This window comes from Thermobia domestica, chromosome 13 (genome assembly GCF_964235325.1).
Source record: "Thermobia domestica chromosome 13, izTheDome1.hap1.1, whole genome shotgun sequence".
NCBI lineage: Eukaryota > Metazoa > Arthropoda > Insecta > Zygentoma > Lepismatidae > Thermobia > Thermobia domestica.
In genome coordinates, this window is record NC_137466.1 from 97,460,760 (window position 1) to 97,487,797 (window position 27,038).

Here is a 27,038-nt window from a genome sequence, read left to right on the forward strand (position 1 = left end):
AACGGTAATATAGGTACTCCTAAAAGTGATAGCCATACTCTTATCAGTGATACCCATACTCCCAAAAGTGAGATCGATACTCTTAAAAATTAACAGTGACAGCCATACTCCCAATAGTGACAGTCGTACTTCTAATAGCGACAGCCATACTCCTAACAGTGACAGCCATAATTCCAAAATGAGAGTCATACTCCTAACAGTGACAGCCATATTCCTTAAACTGACAAGTGACAGCCATATTCCTTAAACTGACCAGTGACAGCCATATTCCTATCAGTGACAGCCATATTCCTAACAGTGACAGCCATACTCCTAACACTGACAGCCATAATTCCAAAAGTAAGAGACACACTCCTACCAATGACTGTCATATTCCTAAAACTGACCAATGACAACCACACTCCTATCAGTGACAGCCATACTCCCAAAAGTGACAGCAATACTCCTAGCGCTAACAGCCATAATCCCAAAAGTGAGAGTCACTCTCCTAACAATGACAGCCATATTCCTACAACTGACCAGTGACAACCATACTCTTATCGGTGACAGCCATACTCCCAAAAGTGACAGCCGTACTCGTAATAGTGACAGCTATACTCCTAAGAGTGAGACGTCGATGCTAGTCTTCTACTACTGCCACGCTTAATTGCATGCATGGAGAGCATGCCCGCGACCGTTTGGTCTTTTTAATGGACGGGCACGCTAAAAAATCCGCATCTCCGCCCGTAGTTGCTCGATACTGATTTGTATCCAAGTCGTGCACGTAGTGCACCGTCAGGATTTGTCCCATAATCCTGACTCGCCGATGAGATGTAGCCTCCATTCTCTGAGGGAGTGGGATACGCCCACTGCGCAGCCAGACCGAAGTCCTGAGTGCCTACCAGTTAACCTACTGGTGGAGGCAGACTGCTAGCAAGCCAGTCCTACCATGCTCTGCAGGCATGGCGCCCGAGCATTATAAGGCAAGCTCACCTCCCGCTATGTTCACCGTTATCCAGATTCCTGGGATTGGCTCCCATAAGCTACCGAATCCCACGGTATGACCACAGCCTGGCAGAGTCCAACCCAAATCCGGGGCCCCAGGCGATGCTCGAGGGCGCTTGTTCAATCCCGGCCCTTCTTACATCTATCGTTCAACTGGCAACCGCCTTGTCATGTAGAGGTACAACGCACACGTCGAGATACTCCCGTATCTCATCCCGGATCCAATGGTACGTGTTAAGTCATCATTTGAGTTTGATGCCGGCCCATATCCTACAGAGTTTTTTTTCCCTTCCGCGGGTTCAGAACCGTTACCCAGATTCCTGGGATTGGGCCATCCCCCACCTCCGTTCAGTCTCCCAGCAGGCAGAAATTCGACACTTCCCCCCCCCCCGGTAGGGTCGTCCAAGCAATATGGGACTTCCTCTAATTACGGTAGAGGTACACCGTACATTACCAGAGCCAATGACCGATATATACCGTCTGCTCAAGGCAGACATTGTCATTCGGAAGCGTCTCCACAAACCCCTAGGGAGCTGTGTCTTCCCTGGTAGGCTTGCCCAAACAACACAGGGCTACCTATCTTTAACGTGTTTAGGTACCATGTACACGTTGTAGCCATGCTACTTGTCCGAAACCCAATGGTAGGTAAAAACCACCATTAGAAGGGACACCCACACCCTTCCTCGGTAGGGGCGTTAAAACAATACGGAACTACCTCTTCTTACGGGAGACGTGAACCGTACATTACCAGACCCAATGGCTGATGTAGACTGTCTACCTTTAAAGACAATGGCCATTTGGGAGCGGCGGCTCCCCTGGTAGGGTCGTGGGTCCTGCACCCAGTGAATGTGCAAGCCTGGGACGAAGGAGTGACACACTTCCTCAGCGCTCCTGAGGTACGAGTATGCGTTAGGATACTAGGTATCCCATCCCGGACCCAAGAGCACGCACTACACACTCTTTGAGGGCAGTACCTACATCATCCTCCCGATAGGGCGCTTTGATCCTCCCACACTTTGGACACACGAGCTACCCACTCTTTTCAGCGTGTTGGGGTACCACGTAGTCTTATTTTCCGGACCCAAGGGTACGGCCTAGTTGCCCATTTCGGAAGATACCCGAAGGATCACCTCCGCCGGTAGGGGCTCCTAAGAGTGACAGCCATACTCTTAACAATGACAGCTATACTCCTAAAAGTGACAGGCATACTCCTAAAAGTTACAGCCATACTCCTAACAGTGACGCACGAATTACTTGTAAGTCCCGTCGATCATAACCATGCTTTTTTTCTTTATTTCCGGTTGAAGAGAACAAAAATTTATTTCATATTCACTTTCATTAATCATCCATCTCCTTGTGACTGAAAGACATAATTGTGCGACGTTAAACTAAAAGAATAAATTTCATTTTTCATAACTCTGTTATTGAAGAAGAATATTGAAACCAAAATTACAGCAAAAATTAGAAAGACGCCATTTTTCGTCACCTGCCTGCTAATAGACCTATATTTCTAGAAGTGGCATACAAAAATAGAACAAAATGGATTGTTGAGCGTAAGCGAGATCGTGACAACTATTACTACTACGTAATATATATCATGTTGATGTTTGAAGGAACTCAATACCTGTAAACGTTGAATAATATTCATTATTTCTTCACTTTTTGTTCTTATAAAACGTAACAATTACACATCTTACGTTTCAGAATATATTTAATTACACTTGATCAGAACTGCAGATCTAGTCCATTTGCAAGATCAACATCTCTCTATATATATTCCTCTTCTATTTTTATCCGAGTATTGAAAATCATGCATAGATCTTAGAAGAAACAGGTATCAGCTACAAATACTGATATAATTGGGTACAATAGCTTAATTAATTTCGTCTTTCATTAAATTGATTAATTAAAGTTTAATCTTAAATTCCAATAAAATTAATGGGTTTACTGTTCTTGATCTAGCTCAAAATTATATTGCTTTCTATGCATAAGCTTTCTAAGCTTTCTATGCTTTCTAAGCTTTCTATGCATAATCAAGGAGCTATTTAAGAAGTTGAAAAACTAAGATTTACATTTTGTTTCAAATAAATTAAACTATCTGGAATAACTAACAAAATGATTCGTTACAAAATGAACACACTGCTATAATAGAACTTACCGTAATTTGCAATATGTATTGATCTTGAAATGTGCAGACTACATAGATTATAATGACTGAATTACGTTATGAAAAAATTATAAATATTACATCAAGTTACGTCATGAGCTAAAGCACGTTTTTGTTGTAGCTGAAAATAAAATACCAAAACATTTTAACATTTGGCGCTTTTGAACAATGTAGAATGAAGGTTTAGCTCTAAATGCGGCTTTTACTATTACACAAATTTACGAATTGGCAAAAATTTTACAAATTCAAATTTTAAAAATAAGACAACCAAAAGCAGCGCTGCCACTGGTCTAGTGTCCTTTTGGTACACACGGGTCCCAGGTTCGATTCCCGGGGGAAGAGCCTTGAGATATGGATGCATTATAGTGGTTCGGATTTCATCTTAAACTGTAGGCCCTACGTCTCGTTTAACCCCGGTACTGAAAAGGGAACGCCAACAACAATAACAAAAAGTAAAAGCCGTACATAAAATGTATTCAAGAATAGATGGAAATACTGTTACTGTAGTATTGCTTGTAATATGACGATATTAACTACGATGGAAGAATGGGGACACGGAGGCTTAGTGTTACCTGTGTGATATAGTCGAATGATCTTAGGCATTAGGCAAACGATGGCGAAACAAAACCCATTGCAGCTTCGTTTGAGTCTCTCTGTAAAACCAGAGTTCTTGTCCTTTGTCGTAGCCGTTTCAAGTAGGAAAGAGATTAACATGTCCAAGGAGACATATGTCTCGGTTGGGGGGAATTTTTACTTAAAAAGTGGTAGAACACACCTCTAATTCCAGGAGTCCCAAGCCATGGGAGTTTGTGTGGACAACATCATATTCGTGAGTTTTCTCGGGGTTCTCCCGTTTCCTCCTACACTTTCATTCCATCAATTGTAGAATGTAAAACTAAAAGTTTCCATTACAATTAAAGAAATATTTTTGTTTTGTCTTTTTTAAAACAATTTGTATACTTTTAAAAGAACTTTGTAATATTATTTAGTTTATAAAATATTTTCATATTATTTTAAAACATTTTATTATTTTAAAATTTTGTGATCAATAAATTCAATTTAAACCTATTATATATAGATCTTGAACAACGCGTTCTTGCGTAGCTCGAATCAGGGGAGGCTCGTGAAGGTAGTTACTTTGATAAAAATTAAGTTTTTTCACTTGAAACTAAAAGAGGGAAACTTTCCTAATGTACTAATAGTTGTATGCGTTAGGTAACCTTTACTCCCTGAGTTCCAAGCGATAAATCTTTATTTTTTCCCAGTGTTACTTTGCCATATGAGCCACGTTTTCCTGGGCCTTTCTTGGAATCAATAAACTGCATTATACAAGTGTCCATGTATTTCGTAGGTAAGTTCTTTGTAATATGACCTGCCACACAAAAGTAGCAAAAGTAATCTTATTGACTCTGTGTTATGGAAACACTGTCTCCAATCACTCAAGATTATTGCTTTATAATCACCTTACGGATTAAGCTTTGTTAAGCATTCCGTTAGTCGCACTCTGAGAGAAGGGAAAAAAGAGGGATTTTAATTAGCTCCAAAGGTTTAACCTTTTTCTTCTATACTCAAACATAAAACGAAGCTGATTTAGCCAATCAAATCAAATAGAAATTGCACTCGTTGCTCATTAATATTTCCTTTGTTTTGCACTTTCATAAATTAAGACGTCATTCTAATTCCTGGCTTACATTTTCAAAAGAACATTTAACAATCTTGTTTTATCATTTTGAAAGTTCGTAAATTTTGTTCTAACTTTAGTATTACTTTAAATCTTAAGTCTTTTATTCTGAACTAAATGTCTTAAATTACTTGAATTATCGTTAACATCACATACAGAACTGCAAAGCAACATTAATAATTTAAAAAAGACCTAGCAATCCTTGTAGAAAAAAACAGGGAGACTACTACTATTGTATTAACACAGGAGTTCGTAAAAAAATACAAAATACCGGTAACTATTTGATTTATTTCATAAATAAGGTAGCTACTGTTCGTACGGAAACAAAATATAATATATTATAATAAAAGGATGTCATATTCGCTAATAACTTTTATAATCACGTTAATGGTCAAGACAAATATTCCACTACTCTGGCAGTACAAAGATTCCTTCGTAGATAAACTGGAGGACACAATTGTTGAGCCATGTTTTCTCGACATCACTTACTTCCTATCCTGTTTGTAGGTGGTTCGTCCAAGATGGCGCTTCAGGAGGTCAAACAAGTGGAAGTCGTTAAGAGTTAGATAGGGACTGTAGGGTGAGATGTCCAGTATTTACCATCTGTCGCCGCAGCAAGACAAAGTGATATTTGCCAGGTGTGAACGAGCATTCGTGCAAAAGAATAGTATCATTGGACAGTAGTCCCTGTGGCTTCCTTTGAACAGCATTGCATATTATGGTGAGGGCGTGCCATTACCTGTTGATATTCACTGTTTTGTCGATAAGCAGTACACCTTTATAGACCCGGAAGACTGTGATCATGATTTTGCGCTGAGATCCAGTGCTCTTCAGCTTTTTAGAAGGAGATTACAATGGATGTTTCTATGTGAGTGAGGAGCGGCGCCTGCTTGGTGTCGTGAAGTGGAGCATTATCCCAACATTCATGACTATGTGTTTTAAAAACTGGGTCAGAATCATACTGATTTGCGTGGCTTTTGTCTTGGATTAGCAATTTCTGCATCCATGTTTTTCCTACAGTCCGTTAACTCAAGATTTACCTAATACCTCAAAATAATGGGCGCGTTCTACAGAAATGTTTAGTTCCTTGGCTACTTTCTGCATTGTGATTGTTAATCACCAATTGATCAGTCCTTCAACCAGCACAGCTACATCTTACCCAAACGATGTTATTAGCCGTCCTGAGCGAAATTTGACACATACATTAGTCCTTCCTTCAAATGATTCGTACCACTTGCATACTTCCTTAACGGACATCAATTTCTTATTTCCATATACACACTGTGCAATTGCCGATGGATTTCAATGTTTCTGGCACCTTGGCAATGAAGAAATCGGATCACACTGCAGAGTCCGTGTTTCCAATAGTGTGGCCATTTTGACATTTCTCTCCATACATAAGCATGTCAAGTGGCGCCTTGATACGGTGTGGTTGTGATGTCATGCACTCCCGTAACGCAATAGACCACGAGCGGAACAGATACACGTGTATACATCTTCAAACGCCAGAGAGAGCTGAACTTTCCTTACTTTTCAAATAAACCAAATAAATTACAGTTGCTAAGGTTAACATACATCAGAAATTAGTTAGAGAATTATATTAAATAAAGAATCATTTATACTACAGTATATCATGTGTGAGAAAAATCACATAATAAGATGTCTAAATATTTTGCTATACAGAGAATTGGTAAATTTGTTTCATTCACCTAGTGAGAGTCATCAGAAAAGATCATTGCTTCCTCTCAAACTTCCGTACTCTGAAGCAGGATTTCTTTTTTACTATTTGAATGATTTACGCTTAGGTTCAACATAAAATTAGAGCATTTTGTTTCAAATAATATCTTGAATAAAAACTCATAATACTTGAATGATTTATGGCCATGTTGAACATAAAAGTGGAATATTTTCTCTTGAACACATCTTCAACAATACCTAGGTATGTAATAATGTTTATGGTCAAGTTAGTTGTTTAAAAAGCAACTATAGGAACATTTTCCCTTGATATTTGTAATGTTATAAACCTCACAAATAAATTTCAGAATCATTGTGTAGTTGGTGAAAATTTGAATCTTTAGTAGAGGATGAAAATAACAAATTCTATCATGTTTACGTATAATTTTGTATAATGGAACTTTGAATTATTCGACTATATTATACAAAATTTAATAAAGCCAACAAAACTTTACTATACACCCATTAGGGAGAAAGACTAAAGATATACTAATATACCAATAGATAGGTATTATTTAGTTGAACAATATTACATGGGTGTGTGTAAAGCGTTGTGCGTAGATTTGCAGAAAATCAAGATAAACTATTTTTTGTAAGCTTAAACATTGTTTCTGTACGATAACCACCATCTATTAAAATGAAACTCATTCTGAAGTATGCCTACAGCCTTGTCATTTTTTAAAAAAATTATGACGTTAAGAAGATTACAGTACACAGTATAGTTAATGAAATATAGCTTCAAAATTATTATTAACTCTTGAGATATAACCTAAAATTATTATTAACTCTTCAGATATAGCCTAAAATTATGATTAACTCTTGAGATATAGCCTAAAATTATGATTAACTCTTAAACTCTAATTTTTGTTCGTCTATAATACTGTGCTACATGAGACATCTATGGACCTCTTGGATGCAAAGTAACTTAACCCTTTCGTGGGCAATGGGAACAAGAGTTTCCGCCAAGGGAACATAGGTATGCTCTTATTTGCTCCACTGGGAAGCGATGTTCCCATTGGTTATGAGTCGTTTTCACCACGGAAATAGGAATTACACTAGAGAAATCATTTCTTTTGATTGCTTGATTGTTTTGAGTGCGTGTTTGGTAACATGGAGGAGGTATCTTTCCACCACTTGTAGAAAAAATTGGCCCACGAAAGGGTTAACTCCAAACAATGTAAAACTGGAAGTTTTTGTTTACTTCTCTAGATGCAACTCTTCTAAAAGATTTTTGAAAAACGGTAAATTATAAAACTATAAACTACTAACTAGGGAAGGTTGCGGGATGTTACTGTGACTCAGGCCGGTAGCCAGCCCCAAAATGTAGGGGGAGCTCGGTAGAAGTTAGGGGGGGCCCGATCCGACCATAGTATAGTTCACCACCATATTATAGTTCATTTACAAGCCTACCGTGAAAAGTTTAGGGGGCAGGAAAAATTTTAGGGGGTACCCTAGCCCGCCGTGGATACGGGGCTGCGTGACTTCATATCGATAATATGTTCAATCGATTCCTTTTTTACATATGAAACAATTAGGCAATCGGAGAACTACTTGATCGCCCAAGGAACCCCCTAATACCAAAAATGAAGCGTCTATCTAAAAAAAAAAAAAAAAAAAGTTACTTCAAACTTTTCAGAAAATCTGTTCAATTCCGAACTTTCAACGTTCAGAATTCAAATACATGTGCGATCGAGGATTTCTCCGATTGCCTAATTGTCTCACATATAAAAAAGAATCGATTCAGCATAGTATCGATAGGAAGTCAGAGTAATACCCGGCTAACTTTTCTAGTAACTTATGTTTTTGTTGCCAACATAAGAGCAATACGATGAATCGTTCATGAGGTATTGAACTTCAAATTTCACTCGTGGAAAATTTGAATTTTGGAGTGTTAGGCCACTTGACTTCCATAACTGATCCATATGAACCAATAGACCACATCAAAAATCTTTAAGTTTAACGTCCCACGCTTATGCCAGCTATGCTAAGGGAGTGTTGATGATGAGAAATGAATCAAATGGTGTAATGAAGGTAGAAGGAAACGGAAGAACCCCGGGAAATCCCACGCACACGGTGTTTGTCCACCACAAAGCTCACTTGGCGCGAGCTGGGGTTGAACCAAAGACCCCATGCACCAGAGGTGAACGCTCTACGGCTGAGCCACCGCAGGCCAACAGACCACATCGAGTTGAACAAAATTATACTGTACAGTATATCTAAGGGGTAAGTCCTAATGCATAAGCATCGAGAAAAGTACGAAAACATAATTTTATGCAGTTAAAAAAAGTGTCAAAAAAGTGTCATTTGTTACCAATCTGATGTGCGTAGTAGTGATGAGCAAATGCAAGACCAAGACCAAGACCGGGGTGGTCTTGGTCTTGGTCTTGGTCTTGCACATCCAGTCTTGGTCTTGGTCTTGCACTGGAACACTTGGTCTTGGTCTTGGTCTTGGTCTTGGTCTTGGTCTTGCATGCAAGAGTCTTGCAAGTCTTGCATTTAAGAAATCTCAAGCTTTTCATAGGTGAATTTTACTATGGATATAAGGGATAATAAACTCTACAATGCACCAGTAGTAACGGAAATACAATGTATGTTTCTAAATGTAATATAATTTAACGTCGTGTAAGTATGATGATAGTGTACAAATAGGTGAAGATCTTTTTTTTTTTTTTTTTTTTTTTTAATGGGTGCTCACGCTTCACTACTTATAAGATATGCCTAAATCCCAACGTTTTGTAATGTGTTTATATTTTTTAACAGATCCAACACTACATTGGTTCCCAAACTGGGGAGGCTAACCCTGAGGCGTATGAAAGAAAATCAGACGGCACAGATTATTGAAATACCATGAATTGCAAATTAATTTTTACACTCTAAAGGCGTCAGATTTTTCTTTTCAACCACGATTAGCTAATCCTTGTATTAAACAAACTTCCAATTAAATATTAAAACTTTGTTTTAGTGATTCCAATATGTATTCTATGGGGCACATTACGCAAAAGCGATTAAAAAATTGCAGACTTTCGAAATATGGGCATGGAGAAAAATGGAGAGAATTAGCTGTGTTGAACGAAAACGAATGAGAAGGTGTTAGAAATATTAGCACTAGGAGCAAAAAAGAAGAATTTTAGATATTGTCAAGAAGAGGAAGAGGAACTGGTTATGATATTGGCTAAGGAGGAACTGTATTATGAGGGACGTGTTAGAGAGTATTGTGGAAGGAAAGAGATGGAGGGAGCGAAGCAGAGTAGTTGAAGTAAGGTATTAAAACAGAAAATTGCTACGTCAAGACAAAAAGACTAGCTGAGGACCGCCGAACGTCGAACCTTGTCTCTTGAAGCAAATAACCTGCCAATAATGGCAGAATAGCTATGATGATGATGATGATATGCTTAGCAATATTGACCAAAAAAGAGAGAGAGAAAATTAAAATAATAATTACTATAATCAAACCTCTTAATATTTTAGAATAATTTCAGTGAAAACTGAAAACGACTCAACTGTCTCTATCTTTTGTGTAAACTCAATTTATATAAATACTGTTGACATGTATTAGAAATACAAAATAACGGCATCAAACTCCAAGTTATTTGAAGTCTCACTTGTGAATATGGATTACTAGCATTAAGTAACCCACTTCATTGGGTTAAACTAAGATAATAATAATAATAATAATAATAATAATAATAATAATAATAATAATAATAATAATAATAATAATAATAATAATAATAATAATATATTTCGTTAGTCAATCACTTTTTTAATATTAGTAAAGCGCTCTCTAATATCGGTCATTTTCGATTATTTTTATGTTTCTCTCTCCTCCTCCGCCCCAAGTTGCGGGGCTGAATTTGGATTTAAGCGGCATCACAAGTGTCACTGTTCGTGTCAGAGACCCCGAAAACTATGGATTCGGCACTAATATTTGGTCATTTTTGATCATTATTATGTATCTCCCTCTCCCCCAAGTTACGAGGCTGAATTTGGTCGTAATCGGTATCGGAAGTGTCAGTATTCAACTCAGCGACCTCGAAAACTATGAATTCGACACTAATATTCGTCATTTTCGATCATTTTTATATACCTCCGCTCCCCTCCGCCAAGCTACGGGGCTGATTTTTTTTATTTAAACAGCATCGGAAGTATCACTGTTTATCTCAGCGACCCCAAAAGTATGGTTTCCATTTTAATATCGGTCATTTTCGATCATTTTTAAATATCTTTCCTCTCCCCCTGCCCTCAGTCAAAGTGATATGACAGAAATCATCTCAGGTCCGATCCTCATCTATGTTGAAAACGAGATCGACTTCGGATATATATCGAGATTACTCGTTTGGTTCAAATTATTAAGTTTTATTTATTATTTTATAACTCCGCTTTTCCCCTCCCCTAAGTTTCACCGTCAAAGTGAAATGATAAAAACACTACCAGGCCCAAACTGCATTTATGTTGAAAATTTGATCGAGATCGGTCGGGTGGTTCAAGAGATTAGAAGCCACAAAAATAGTCACTTTCAATTTTATAATATAGATTTATTGTTGTAGTATAATGTTACATCGCTGAATCCTCGATGTGTCGTATACCTAAGGAGGCTAAATGTTATATTGATAAACAATTATTCAACGTATATTCATCCGCCCATGAAATCAAACTTGCGGTCACATGTACTAAGTTTTTGTCAATGTCATGAAAATGTCATTTCGATATTAATTTTATGAACACACATTAAAAATTTCCAACGGATTCTGGAGTGTCGGAGCCAAGGCCATACCCACGTAGTCGACACCTATGGTGTACAGTATTATTAATGTTCAATACTACACTTCTATTTAGTTTTGGAAGAAAAACACCACTAATATGTTTTGAAACGAAACATCTAGTTTAACGTCCCACGATTATACATCGAGGCTAAGGGAGACGGTAATGATGAGAAATGAATGAAATGGTGGAATGAAGAAAGTAGGAGGAAACATCAAAACTCCGAGAAAACCCACGCACACGGTGATTGCCCACCAAAAAGTTCCCATGGCGCAAGCTAGAATCCAACCAGGGACCCGTGTAACCACACGTGACTGCTCTACCACCGAGCCGGTACTTGTGCAAGACTCTTGCGCAAGAGTCTTGGTCTTGGTCTTGGTCTTGCAGGTATGGTCTTGGTCTTGGTCTTGGTCTTGCACCCCTTGGTCTTGGTCTTGCTCTTGCATCGGGATTCCTGGTCTTGGTCTTGGTCTTGGTCTTGGTGTTGGTCTTGCATGCAAGACTCTTGCAAAAATTGCAAGACCAAGACTCTTGCGCTCATCACTAGTGCGTAGTTGATGCTTTTTATTTTGATATAATATAGTATTAATTTATTTATGTATAGTGTATGAAATATATCCAATGTAAAGTAACATTGTATATTATTATTATTATTATTATTATTATTATTATTATTATTATTATTATTATTATTATTATTATTATTATTATTATTATTATTAAATTTCTCCTAACAGTGACACATATAATTGGAACAAGACACATATACTATTTCTAATTACTGAACACTAATTTTACAAAACAATAAGTTGGTTTCTATTGAAAAAATGTATATACACGTGTGTTCATTCAGAAGAGGAAAAATTTGTTTCCTTTTTTCTTTTAAATAAAAGGCATTAAAATGAAAAGTCAAATTCACTTACTATTAGGACCTGTAGCAACAGTTAATTTAAATATGGATTTAGACCAGTGTTTTAGTATACTCAGACGTTGCCCACATAAATAGCACAATTTCTTTAAAAATTTATCTTATTTATTAACGTGACCCAAAAATGAATAAAATATACTCATGAAATGTAATAAAATCCCTGATATTTAATTGTCTATTTGTGAAATAGTTGTCTTTGCCTTGTTTCCATATAAATACCTCGTTTCATTAGGATCATGCCCAGGGCCGTATCCACCGGGGTCTAAGGGGCCGGGCCCACCCTAAATTTTTGTTGGCCCCCATTAAATTTTCACGGTATACTTGCAAATGAACTATAATATGATTGGATCGGGGTCCCCTAACTTCTATCGCCCCCTCCTACATTTTAGGGCTGGCTACGGGCCTGATCATGCAATTGGGAGTCATAAGATTGTATTATTGGTGCGTTCATATATGTGAGTCGTTACTCCATACAATAAGTTTTCATGGAAAAGATTTATTTTATTTTATTTATTTATTTATTTGCAAGATTATCTAAAGCGATTATCTCGACCGAAATTGTTAATGGAATCAATTTATTAACATCTTCACAGGTAACAGCGGCTATACATATCCCACTTTTTCTTGAATCAAAGGTAAAAAATTCTAGAATGTCATAAGTCACACCGCACCGCTAGATGGCAGCAACCATTCTCCAGCTAAAGACATCTACCGGATGAAATTGAAACTTCTATAAATAGAAATAAATTTACATATGTATTTCATTCATTACTGTCATTTCAGACTTTTGGGGAGAGGAGGACAAAACTGTCACCGACATAATGAATGGATTTTTGCTTATTAGTATACTATTTTTTTTAAAGTATGTGTTCCTCAAACTCAAGAGGGAGGGGAAATGCCCCTTTGCCCTTTACAAATGAAGCCAGTTATGTATTTATAATTCAGTTAGACATATTTCCGTATGTCATTTCATTATCTTAGTCAGACAACTGTGACACTGAGGAGCTCAATTCCTAAAAATAAAAAAAAAATCCTGTTTTCTGCACTAAAATGTTACATATTTCATTTTCGTACATCAAATCTTCTTTTAATGCAGTACGTGTTCTGAGCAATCCCTTAATACATAAACTATAGACGCCATTCAATAATAAAAAAGAATCATCGCACCTATTCACACTTTGAGGAAACGATGAAATTTTCAGCGTTTCTTCGGAAGTCTCAGGGGAAGTGGTTTACAAATTCCACGAATGCGATTTTTTCTTCTTATCATGCCACTACTTCTTTGTTTAAGTGACTTAAGAGATCAAGGTGTTCTTTTTCTGGTGTTCTCAAAAGAAAAATGTCAGTGTTCCAATTCGTTTGTTACCTTCTACGATTTCCGGTTCAAATATTTTACAGCCAAATCCAATAAGAGGAAACTCAATAATCTTTCTTTCCTTTTTGAGTTTTCACCTTGATTTTCAACTGCGAATGACGAAAAGAAATAAAGAAGGGGGAGGAAAAAAACGAATGAACATCTGGAAATGTCTTAAAGAGCATTTTCATGGATTTATTGCATTCCAAAGCAGACACGCTAAGGTAGTCTCGCTTTGACAAATCTCCTACTTTACGTTAGGAACTTTGCTTTACGTAAAATGACTAGGAACACCATAATATATATTTTGTCTGTTTCTCTTGATGCAAACAATCTGGTAGGTATTCCTCCAATTACATTGTTCAAAATTACATTAGATTTACAAGAATAAACTGCTTTAGGTGGCTCTGTAAACATTAAAATTATTGTGACTGTCGTCTAGGTAGATAGTAATTAAAGTAGAAAATTAAAAAATGGGGTAGGTACAGATACATGAAAGAATGGTGATAAATTCGGACACCTTCAGTCCGAGGGTCGAGGAGAAGAGAATTGTGGTTCTTCTAGAGGAATGATTTTGAAGAAGATATCTCTTTGATTTTGTAGGCCTTATTCCTCTTAAAAATAGTGTAACTACAATTCTGGAGTTTCTGTCCTGTGTTTTAATCACATATGATAATGAAAATAAACCAATTTTCGTTTGAAGAAACCACAAATATATGGCGCATTGATTCTATAAATATCACTGATAAATAACATATTAATGGTATGCGTAAAGCTTTATGTTTAGTAAGCAAGAATTATACTTATTTTGTTCAATATTTCGTTTACACTAGAGATAGCATAGAGGAAACTTTCATATATGAGTTGTAATACAGCCAATTCTACTAAGGATTCAACACCATTTATTCAAAGTTACACATTGCATATGGAATATTCTATATGTGATCTAGAATCTGGTTGCTCAACTACACATGGTCCACGATATAAAAACTATGTTTACTGAACAAGGAAGGGATTCACTTAAGTTGATCGTAATTACAATATATTTGTATCATCATCCTAGCAGAGGCAGCAAGTAACAATGTTAATCTACAGTTAAAATACGAGGGCTATCCAGAAAGTAGATTACGTTTTGGAATAAAAAATCAACAAAGTATAGGAAACAAATTTTATTATATACAGATGAAAGCCACACACAAATACTACTTTTCGACATAGTCACCATTCAAATTAAGGCATTTATCGTAGCGATGTACGAGCTTGGAAATTCCTTCGTCGAAAAATTCGGCCGCCTGCGACTTCAACCACTTCGTTACCTCTTCTTGCAGCTGTTCGTCGTCATCAAAACGCTGCATAGCCAGCCACTTCTTCATTGCTGGGAATAGGTGGAAGTCGCTCGGTGCCAGGTCGGGACTGTACGGCGGATGAGGAAACAACTCCCACTGAAAAGATTCAAGAACTTCACGCGTGACATTTGCCGTGTGGGGCCGGGCGTTGTCGTGAATCAACAAGATCTTAGAGCTCAACATTCCTCTGCGCTTGTTTTGAATTGCTCTTCTGAGGTTTTGCAGAGTTTGGCAATACCTTTGAGCGTTTATTGTAGTGCCTCTTTCCAAGAAGTCCACCAAAATCACACCTTTTCTGTCCCAAAAAACAGTCGCCATCATCTTCCTTGCCGACATTGTTTGCATGCATTTCTTGGGGTTTTGGGGAGAACCTGTGTGCCCCCACTGCATTGATTGCAATTTCGTTTCACAGTTCACGTGTTTCACCCATGTTTCGTCACCAGTAACTATGCGATCGAGTAAAGAGTCACCATCCTTATTGTAGGCGTCCAAAAAGTGCAACGCTGCAGCCATTCGCTGATTTTTGTGGTCCTCTGTCAAGATTTTTGGAATCCATCTTGCACAAAACTTGTGGTAACCAAGCTTTTCGCTGATGATTTCGTGCAACAAACTTCGCGAAATTTGTGGAAAACTCAAAGAAAGTTCCGTTATTGTGAACTTTCGATTTTCACGGACTTTAACATCGACTTTTTCGACAAGTTCGGCAGTCACTTTGCTGGGTCTCCCACTTCGATCTTCGTCGTGAACATTGGTTCGGCCATTTTTAAATCTTATGACCCACTGTCGCACTCCACCTTCAGTGATAATGTTGTCCCCATACACTTCACACAGCTGCCGATAGATTTCTATCGGTTTACAGTTTTTTGCTGTCAGAAACCTTATTACTGCACGCACCTCGCAGCTCGCGGGATTTTCAATTAACGCAGACATTTCAAACCGTCACAGTATCTTAACGGAGCACAGCACGAACCTCTCACTAGCACGGCTAGATGCCGACTGAGCTGCGCAACGCTCTGACCCCAAGATGGCCGCGCTAGCCCCGCCCCTAGCGGACACAGACGAAAACGTAATCTACTTTCTGGATAGCCCTCGTATTATATATACAATTAAGAAGTTCTAAATATAAACTTAAGACCGGGGAAATTAAATAGGAAAGTAAGCTTCACTTTCACGGCCAAAAGCTGTATGGCTAAAAGCAGAAATATCCATTTTCGAAGAATATGCGACTTTCATTCATTAGTAAACTCGTTTTATTTGACAAAAAGGAAGGGGAAAGATGCAATATCTTCAGGTAACTTTCCTTTGAAACATTAATGTTTGATTCCAACATAATGTGTATTAGATCTCTTTACAGATTAACTGACAGACGGACATCATAAATTGTTTTTTAATATATATAGAGAACATAAATTACTAAAATACTCAAAATTTAAATTTGATTTTTCCCATTAGACCGAGCTTTTCTCTCTCTCTCTCTCTCTCTCTCTCTCTCTCTCTCTCATACACACATATTCCTCTCGTCCCTTGAGAGTGACTACAGTGCCAAATTGCTTTGTTACCTTTCCCTTCATTCCATTCAATGACTAGCCATGCGCAAACACACTATTTCCTGCTAAGCAAATCAAACAACTCGCTTCAAAATAGTTTAATATGTACCGCATAAAACTTCTTGCTAGCAGGTAAAGTTTCAATATTACGGACAATAACTACTATCAGCTTAAAGCAGCAACCAATAATCTGTACAAATTACTTTCTGAAACTCCCCTCAAAATCTCTCCAAAGACTTCCTTAAATCATGTAATTTGATGTACGTACCTCCGAAATAGGCATATAAGAACCACAAGTGTAAACATATACTTGACCTGCATATTTTATATGAATACCATATGAATTATTTCAAGAGCGATCCAACTTTTATAAAATTTCATTACGCCTAAAAAGATAACAATAAAATACAGGGTGTTCATAATATTTGTGACATTTTCTATCTATTAGTTATAAATAATACTACAATTATTTCCTGCGAAAAACTTGTGCAACGGGACGACGTATATACAATATACATATATGCCAAATATTTTTCCCGAATTTTGTTTATGAAGCATAAACGTAATTTTGTTTTTCAGAATTTGAAGACATAGAACGATCCGTTTTAAGGGATTAATATAAACATTTATAAATGGCGAACTAACATAGTAGTATATCAATCAAAATAAAAAAAAAATCTTGAATTTAACGCTCACGCTTAAGCTAAAAGAAACGGATGAGTGAATAATTGTGAAAGAGTTGGTCGAATGAGATTGTAGGACGAAATTGGAGAGCTCCAAGTAAATCAACTGATAAGATGTTGTCCACCGCAAACATCCTAGCAATGGTTTCTCATATGTTTCATAGGCTACTATCATATTTAAGTCCATCCAGCTAAATAAAAACTTTCATTTGTAAGAACATTGCTTAACCTTATCATCGTCATTCCAATCCTGATCATAGGATTTCCATAAACATTTGAATTTAAAAAATCACGCCAATTGGCCGTTATCAAGTTTTGCACCGCGTTAACAGAGAATGATATGAAACGATTCTTTTGATTTTGTTTAAGTTTACTGTACTACATCACATCAAATTTCAAAACCTCTTCCTGTTCTATGTTTGTAGAACGAGTTACGTTCAGTAACAAAAAAAAAAAAATGGTTATATTGGATTGTATCGTATGAAATGTCTGGTAGGAAACTCACCTTACTAGACGTGCACAGGGATGGATTAAGGTTGCACGTCTAACAATACAAACCCTCTACACGTCTTGCAAACAGGTTGGAGTACCTAGTCAGCAGGCAGTGTGTCGTTGAACACCGTTGTATAAATTGCACCTAAGGACACACAACTTCTCAGAACATCGTAGAAACAGAACCTCACAAGCAAGTACTCCCATTGAAGGTGAATTAGGCACACACCATACCATTGTCGCTCGGCAGCTCCGTATACAATTGGTAAGGTTACATTTTGACTCATTGATGCTACATAAGTCGAACCGAGCAACAAGAATCAAAGTCTCCAGGTATGGATTTCTCTGAGTGTAGGGAATACCTTGGAAAGTTTCCTGCATTGGATTGTCATTTCAGATGAAAAATGGATCAGCTAATGACAATTGTTACGTCATTATCAACGTCCAGGATGGTTTCGAAACCACTTCTCCACCCACAAAGTATGTTGTTGATGGTATGGTAGTCTGTAGTGAGAGTGATCCATCATGGCTTTTTTCAGGCAAGGCGAATCCATCAATGCAGACCGTTACAGACTGAATTTCACACATCGCAAAGTTATCTGCGTGCATTCAGCAGTGGGCAAGAAAAATTGATCTCCACATATTGAACGATAATGCTCGCCGACGTGGAAGGACGGTGCAGGCTCTCTTTGAGTTTCAGTATACTTTCTCACTCACCGTATTCTTTATGTACTCCTCCCATTGACTACTACTTCTTCTGGCATCTTGACCACTTTTTTGGGGTAGACCATCCTTAATGGTTGGGCAGTGCAACGTGTAATTGAGATCTTCTCCGCAAACTCCAGACTTCTATAATCACGGAATCCAATTATTGGCTGAGCGATTACAAAAGGGCATGGTTGCAGATGGCGACTATTTATATTGTAGGTTTCTTTCCTTTGAAAATGCTACAACTAAGGTGAATACTTGTCACACCAACGTAATATACCATCCCGGAATTGTTCTAATAAGATTTGATCCAAGTGTAGATCCAAGTATGTAGCTTGTGGCTATATGATTTGCGTACACGCTTTCTACGTGGCAGACTCAGATTTCGACTCAGATTTTATTCACGTAAAAAATCATGGATCAGATTCCACGTTAAGCTGTAGATCCACATCTCATATAGTCTCGGTGCTACACAGGACGCTAAACTTCGAAACAACCAACCAGTAAATGAAGCGATAACTTAAATTTAAATAAATCATACTCTAGAATCTAGATCAGCGTTTCCCAACCTTTTTCAACTTGTGGCACACTACGGGTGTAACTTGAATTCTCGCGGCACACTTATAGATATTATTATTATTATTTGTAAACATAAAATACCCTAGTATTTTTTCTCTGTGATTACTGTTCTCACGGGGAAGAAAGCTCAGTCACTGTTTTTTTTTCTCTCAGTGGTAAATCATTATGCTTATTTTTCATTGTAATTTAAAAATAGAAAACAATTGCAATGAAATATAGTACAGGTTTTTAAAAATACACTTTCTTTTTCGAAAACTGTATCCTACCTTTCACTAAGAAGGAAGATCATTAAATAACGAAAGAACAAACAAATCTCTTGTACTTTTAAAACACAAATGTACCTAATTTGTATACATGTTTGCTTTATCGAAAGGAATGAAATATTTTAACATTTCAAGCAGGGACGTAAATATGGGCCCCGCAGACCCCGCATTGCGAGGGCCCAAGCCATCAGGAGGCCCCCAACTCGTGAAGTGGGACGTAGAGAAGGGTCCCCACAGCACGCTGTCTGCGGGGTTGCCCCCAAGTCTTTAGTTATGCCACTGATTTCAAGTTACGAAATATTCTGCAACAATAAAGTAGCAATAATGGTCATAACAATGATAACAAATACTTTTTTCAACGTTAAAAATGTACAGAAAATAATACAGTACGAAACTTATAATTTATTAACATGATTAATATAAGTTACAATTTTTAAATATTATATGAATGTTAGAATTGTTCAATAATATTAGTAATGTAAAATTTTTGAATACTACGTATTGAAGATTGCTATTGTTTAATTATAATATATGATTACAGTTTTTCAAAAATAAGTAAAACAAGTTGGTTCACGAAGCAAAATTAATGTTCAACTTGAACTTGATGTTCTTTCATAATCTTCTTAAATTGTGGACGGATAGTTGTTAAACACACCCTCATGTCGTGTTTCGGAGTTAACAGTTGTGATCCGTTCTTACACTTGATCGTATTCATTGCAGAAAATCCTGCTTTACTTAAGTGGGAGGTAGAAAAGGAAATAAGAACTTTGTAGGAATAGCTGGATATTCTCTCCGGAGAGAAATCTAGAATGATGCCACGTCTTGTTGCGAGTGCTGGAGTTTCAAACCTAGGTCATTCCTCATATCGACCAATTAACTTTTTTCCTGTACATTTACTGTATTCTGCTGACTGTACGACAGAAGGCTCAAAGGGGTCCTTCATCCAGTCAAATGAATTGAACTAAAGCGTAGGAAATCTCATCTCAACATTGGTAGACAACAAAGACAATGTGTCTGAAATGAGTGTTGGGAGGTTTGTGTCAATTTTACAGCACTTTGTAATCTCAAATGTGGCATTTGTTTTGTTTTCTAATTCTGTCCTCCCAAAGTGAGAGTTTCTCCCCAAATGAGCAAATGTTGTCACTTAAGGTTAGGATATTTTCGTTTTTTCCCTGTTCAGCACGTTCAATGTTTGGAATGTTTCAGTTGTTCTATATTGGATAATCGATTATGTATGAGTACGTTTCTGCTACAATAACTGACCACAATACAAAGTTTGACCTCAGTTGATTCTTACTCGGTTGCCTCTGGTGTATCTACTGTATATCTTTACAAACTCAATACATATCAAGAAACTTTACATTCTAAGACTCGCGAACGTGTCTCCAATGGCATACTGACTAGCCCTGGCAGGCGGGATTGTCGTACCTCATAAAGAAGGCACAGAGAAAGCTAAAATGAACGGAAGAAAATTGAATATATTATTGATCCAGAGGTATTACTTAAAGTTAGAAAATAGAAAAAGAAATGTTGAGAAGTCGAAAAGTTGAAATCAATACAGGAAACAATAATTCACTTACTTTATTAATGTTGAAAATAACAAACACTTGAAGCTGATAATGAGAAATAGAACCCTTGTTCTTCACGGATAGGAGAGACTCCAGAAAAGTACATATAGAAATATGAGAAAGGACTTGAATTTTCCAGAAACACTTAAAGTTTATGAAAGAAAAATGAATCATATTTCCAAGGTGTGTGCTAATGAGTGTTAACCTTGCGAGAATGAGAGTGGAATGTCCAAAAGTTGTAGTAAGGGAGACGAAATTAAAGTTTGCAAGTCCTGCTTGTCTTTCTTTTGTCTATTAGTGATAGTCCAATGCAGAAGCGGATCCAGGAGGAGGGCGATCGGGGCGATCACCCCCTAGAAGAGGAAACTTTCTTTTTTTGTATATAAATAAAAGCCATCCCAGAGTTTGGAGCTCTTAAAAGTAACTCTAAGTAGCAGTATTACAACATAACCCACCGACCTCCCCTAGAAGTCCGTCCTGGATCCGTCCTTGTTTACGCGTGATGATCCACCTTTCATTGAAACGGCATATTTTCTCAATCTGCGAAGGAAATTCATTATTCAGGCTAGAAATTATATGTATAGGATATCAAACAGCTAAAAGAACATTCACCTTATACTAGGCTTTTCTTACCAAAACTGTAGATATATTATTTGACTAGAACATTTGAATTATGCGTTATGTGAACTGGGCTTATGTAATATGTAAATTTTCCTAATTAATCCTTACTAGGACGCTGTAGTTCAATGTCCAAGTTAGCTATCACATGTCTCTTTACTCAATAAAAATTTGATTAACAACAATTAAATACCCGTTGTGGCGAGTTCCATTTCTAGTAAGTGCTTGCTTCGAATACAAATCCGATCGGGCCCCGATCCTGAGGGGTCCTATGCCCCTAAAATTTGCTTGAGCCCCCAGAATCTGGATATATTTGCTTTAGTATTTGTCCTCCCTACAGCTTCTTTCAGAACAGATCATGAAGCTCGAAGGGCTGTGTAAGGAGGTTCCATACTTTCAAAATGATGTAGTAGTCAACACCACGTTCAAGTTTCACCTGGTTTCTATTTTAAAGAGGTTGGGTGAGCCATAATGGATTAAGGTGCAAAAAATTTCCCTTTCCTATCGGGGGATCGAACCCTGACAGCCCAGTTTGCAGGAACGCGACTTACCGATAACGCTACAGTATGTCTATAGTATGGGAATTCAATCGAAGTGTATGATATGTATAATGCACTAGCTGAAATGTTCGTTCTTCTTTACGGGGAGAATTTATTTATAGACAATATTTGAACCACCTTTAAGAGTAAAGTGTAATAATAAAAAGCCATGAGATGCTTTATTTTTCGCAGAAATTTTGAACCTCTATCCCTTAGGACGCGCCCTTTAACCAAAGAGACATGATAAAAATCCATGCTTAAAGAGGGTACTATGTTTCAAGATTCATTTCAAAGGAATCAACCGTTTCCCTGTAATGTGATCACAAACAAGAGACAACGTTGATTTCAATGCGAAGAACGAAATTATAGAAAATGGCGTCCTTCTCCTTTAAAACGGAAATTTTCAAAAACGGTGAAAGATATGACCATATTTTCTAAGTTCATATACAGTACATTACAAAGGTTACTCGGCAAGAAAAATAAATATATGAAAAATACGCAATGATATGAAAAAATAGTGCAATCATACTTGATCTATAATCATCATATTTATACGACTCTTCCTTTTCTAATTCCAGGCATAGCCTAATACTGGGACTGGGGAGTTGAAAGACTGGGTTCTAGTAACAAGTTTATATACCGAGTTTCAACTTCTCAACTTGAGGGACTCGTGAGATAATGCATTTTTAGTAGAAACATTGAATTATAGAAAATATCCCCTTTCTCTTAAAATGAAGATTCTCAAACATACTCGGACATGGGTTCACTTATATTTAATGAAGATATTATTAAATATTCTCCCAATCTAACTAAATTCCTTCCCTAATTTCTTCCTAATCTAACTAAACAGAATCGTGAGATACTCAATTTTACGAGTAATTTTTGTCCCTTGCTCCCTCTTAGGATACGCATTTTACTTAAAGTAACATGATAAAAACCCAGTTCGACGTACCCAGCTCATAGGCGATAAAAACTTAGCTTGTAGGAGATAAAAACCCAGCTCAAGTGATAAAATCCCAGCTCATAGGTGATAAAAACCCAGATAATAGGTGATAAAACCCCAGGTCATAGGTGATATAAACCCAGCTATAGGTGACAAAACGCAGATCGTAGGTGATAAAAAAAAACAACTCATAGGCGATTAGAAAATCCAGCTCGTAGGTGATAAATAATCCGGCTAGTAGGTGATAAAAAACCAGCCCGTAGGTGATAAAAAACAGGCTCGTAGATGACAAAAACGCAGCTTGTAAGTGATAAGTATATCCAGAACATGACTTTAATCGATTCAGCCATTTTCCCGTAATTCAATCACAAGCCAGATCAGTTTTAGTTTAATACAATTGATAATAGTTAAAGTGACACTGTAGCATATTTGGTATTATATTTCAGTTTTAACTTAATTCTTAAACAATTAACTCTATATTTTCTAGTAGCAGTGTTATGTATCATATGAATATTAACATACTTTTAATTTTTCATTTCAGAATGTGAGAAGAAAGAAAGAATTCTGTTGTGTGGATAGTATTTTCGTCCAGTTCATTCATTCCGTCCAATTTGTGACATCTTAGTTAAGAAAATGAGCAGATGATTTATAATCGGTATTTAACGCAGTATTGTTATTAATAACTATTTGACCGAAAAAAGAAAATTAAACGTAAAATAAAAATAATAAAGAATGGAAAGACGAAATACATTGAAAGATAAGGACAGAAACAGGGAATCGTTGAAAGACAAAGAAAGAGACAAAAGTAAGGAAAAGCTGAAAGACAAAGAAAGAGATATAAGTAAAGAAAAGTTAAAAGACAAAGAAAAGGATAAGGAAAAAGACAAGGAACCACGAGAGAAGGATAGAGAAAAGGATAAGGATAAGGATAAAGATAAAGAGAAAAAGGAAGGAGGAACTGACAAAATAAATGATAAAGAGAACAAAGAAAAGAGTGCAGAGAAGGAGAATAGGCCCTCCATGGGTTCTCCGCGGATTCCAAGAAAATTTATCAATAACTGGCGACAAGCATGTGATCGCACCCGTGCTCGAACTACGGAACTTATTAAGAAATGGCGTACTCTTCCTGAGACCGGAAGTGACATAGAACGAGAGTCTGAAGGGGATACCAAATCAGATGACCAAGAAAAGGGACATGGGTGGAGTGTACATGTATGGGGTGAGTACAATTGTTTTTTTTTTCTGTTTTTACTTGTTATTTTTGTAATCCATCAAAACTATTTGCTATTATAATATCTTTATTATGCCTTACAGTGCTAATACTAACTGAAACCAAGACTGAAAGTGTTTGAGAACAAGATCCTAAGACGAATATTCGGACCAAAGAAAAACGGGAATGTGAATAGCGTAAACTTCATAACGAGGAACTATATAATTTATATCGTTTACGAAACGTTGTTAGGGTCATCAAATCTAGGAGCCTTAGGTGGGCAGGTCATATAGCCAGAATGAGAGAAGGTAGGAACGCTTTCAAAATTTTAACTGGAAATCCAATAGGAAAAAGACCATTAGGAAGACCTAGGCCCAGGTGGGAAGAAAAGATGGATCTCGCAGAAATAGGAATATAAAGTAGATACTAAATCGAGTTGGCTAAGGATAGAAGTCAATGGAGAGCTTTTGTGAACTCGGCTTTGGATCTCTGGGTTCCATAGGCCATAGAGCTAGTTAGTAAGTAAGTAAGTTAGTTAGTTAGTAAGTAAGTTAGTTAGTGCAAATACTAGTTTATTTGCAGATTAATGTCTCTCTCAGGCTATATGAAATGTAAGTTTACCTCACGATCTGAACTATATGTATATTTTCCGAAAGTTGAACTCAGTTGTTCTATACCGTAGAAGAAACCTAACAATACCGGTACCTAGGCGGAGCTAAATGCTAGATTGGTAAATTATAGTGGGTTAAACATTCTAATAAAGTACTTGGATAAATACTTGGTAATTAAATTTATTGTAATGCGATTGAACTTATTTCAACTTAATTTCAATTTTTCGTGATATGTAACATTAAATATTTTAATTGTTGCCTAAAGAATTCGCATAGGAAACTGAAAATAGGAATGGTCAAGCTATGGAAAGCTGAATGCAATTTTTTATTTATGTTATTTTGTGTTACGAGGAATGATACTAAAATCATCTTGAATGATGTATTTCGTAAGAAGTACACTATATTAGTTAGTATTCTTATTTAGAAAAGCATTTGATGAATGATAACAATGCAACATACTGTCAGTCAATGTGCATCAACTCTGAATTTCATACATTCCCAGCGAATGATTCATGAGACACCCCATAAATCTGTCTGCCATGTCCAGATGCTGTACTCACGGCAACAAATATCGTATGTCGTTCAGTTAGCGATGTTTATTACGTAGATAATATTGAATTCCGTAACATTGTTTCAGATTATCTCTGTGAGTAAGCGAACTTCCAGGTTTAAAGGATATCCAGTTGAAGAATCATATCTTACTGCCGGTCTTCAGGTTTCCAAAGTAACATTTCCTTATATAATTTATTTTGATTAATTTTTGTCTTTCTCGTACTATAAAATACATACAGAACATTTTTTTCACTTTCTTGACTTGTAAACCTATGTAAATATGAAAGCGTCTGAAAGAAGATTTGTTTAAATGCCGTTTTAAAATAATGCACTAAACATGCAATTAAAATAATCAGAGGTATAGATAGGACCGTATTTACATACATTTTACAGGTACTTTGGTCAACAGCAGCAATTTTTTTGGGGTGACATTTAAAAAATCTATTGTTCGAAAAAAAGGGGCTGCCCACAACATAAAAATTAAGGGAATTCTATATTGAAAACAATATTGATATCATAATGCGTTACCTTGTGGTGAGAGTAAGGGTGTTTGCTGTAATAATCATTTGTAAACAAATCCTCCGTTTGCGCTAATTTTGATGTAATTAATGTACTAGGTACAAAGCCTACGTTACAATAGGTTAGATATTTTATTGATATTGGAGACTAGTCTGTATGCAAAGTTTAAGAAAAAAATCGGTAACAGTTATTGAAAAGTTGATTACAAACTTTAATCTAAACAGGCAAAAGAGAGAAGGAATGATGATTAGAAGCAATTACTTAAAAACAGTGTATCAGATGATAATGTTTGCTTCAATCTTTTTCTCCTGTGTTTCATGCTCTGGTAGAATATGATTGCTTTCATCAAGTCCTTAGCTGGTTGTGAGTCCATCAATAAAAATCAGATATTTTTCTAACCACTCAAATGTAAGGCTCAAGAATTTTAAACCTTTTATTTCTTAGATTTTATAAACTAAGGGTGAGTCTAATAAAATTGGATGATTGTTTTGTTCACTTAATTTTTTACATTATCTCTACTTATTATTATGTAGATTAAACGAAGACAAAGGAAGTCTCCATTAATACATACCAAATCAAGAAAACTACGGAATGGAATGCTATCTATAACAGACGGTAGTATAGAAAACAAAATGAATTCAGATGCATCTTTTAATAAGCTAATTCAAATATAACATACAACATTCAGGAAAAATTTCACATTTAAAAAAATATTTTGATCTTTTGGTATTCATATTTTTATTTTATTTTCTTCTTCATACTTTGTTATCTTTAGTAATGACATTTTAAGACAAGGAGTTAATAATTAACAGTGTAATCAAACAAGAGTCAAAAAAATATTCTCTTCACCAACACACAATTTTATTGACAATTCGCAAAGAACATTTAAGATATCCGTAAGAAAGAAAAAACTACATTAATAATATGGACTTCTGCTGAAATTTGTATCCGCGTAGACCTCTATTATATTCCTCTTCTGTAAATCGTATCTGAATCAGGATAGTCTTTATTAAAGTTCTTATGAAAAATCCATGTTGTGAAATTTATATATTTATTTATAACAAAGATATAAATACTGTAGAAATAACAAACCAATTTTAATGTAGAAGTATTAGTAATGAAATGTGGAGGGTAATTCTCATGAAGGCAAACTTATCGTTCAAATATGATGTATAATAAATCTGGTTGTTTTATGAAAAATCCCTTTAAAAATCATGATACCAAACCCCCAAATTTAAACCTGGAACTCTT

The 27,038-nt window shown here is 36.4% G+C and overlaps 1 protein-coding gene across 1 annotated transcript in view; it reads left to right on the top strand.

The window, feature by feature from the left end:
• LOC145668371 (uncharacterized) overlaps positions 1-27,038 on the top strand; it is a 523,871-nt gene that overhangs the window by 357,235 nt on the left and 139,598 nt on the right. The window contains exon 3 of the mRNA XM_081736149.1: positions 23,437-24,114. Coding sequence (XP_081592275.1) covers positions 23,628-24,114 — 487 coding nt within the window. The 5' untranslated portion in view covers positions 23,437-23,627. The remainder of the gene's footprint in view (positions 1-23,436; positions 24,115-27,038) is intronic.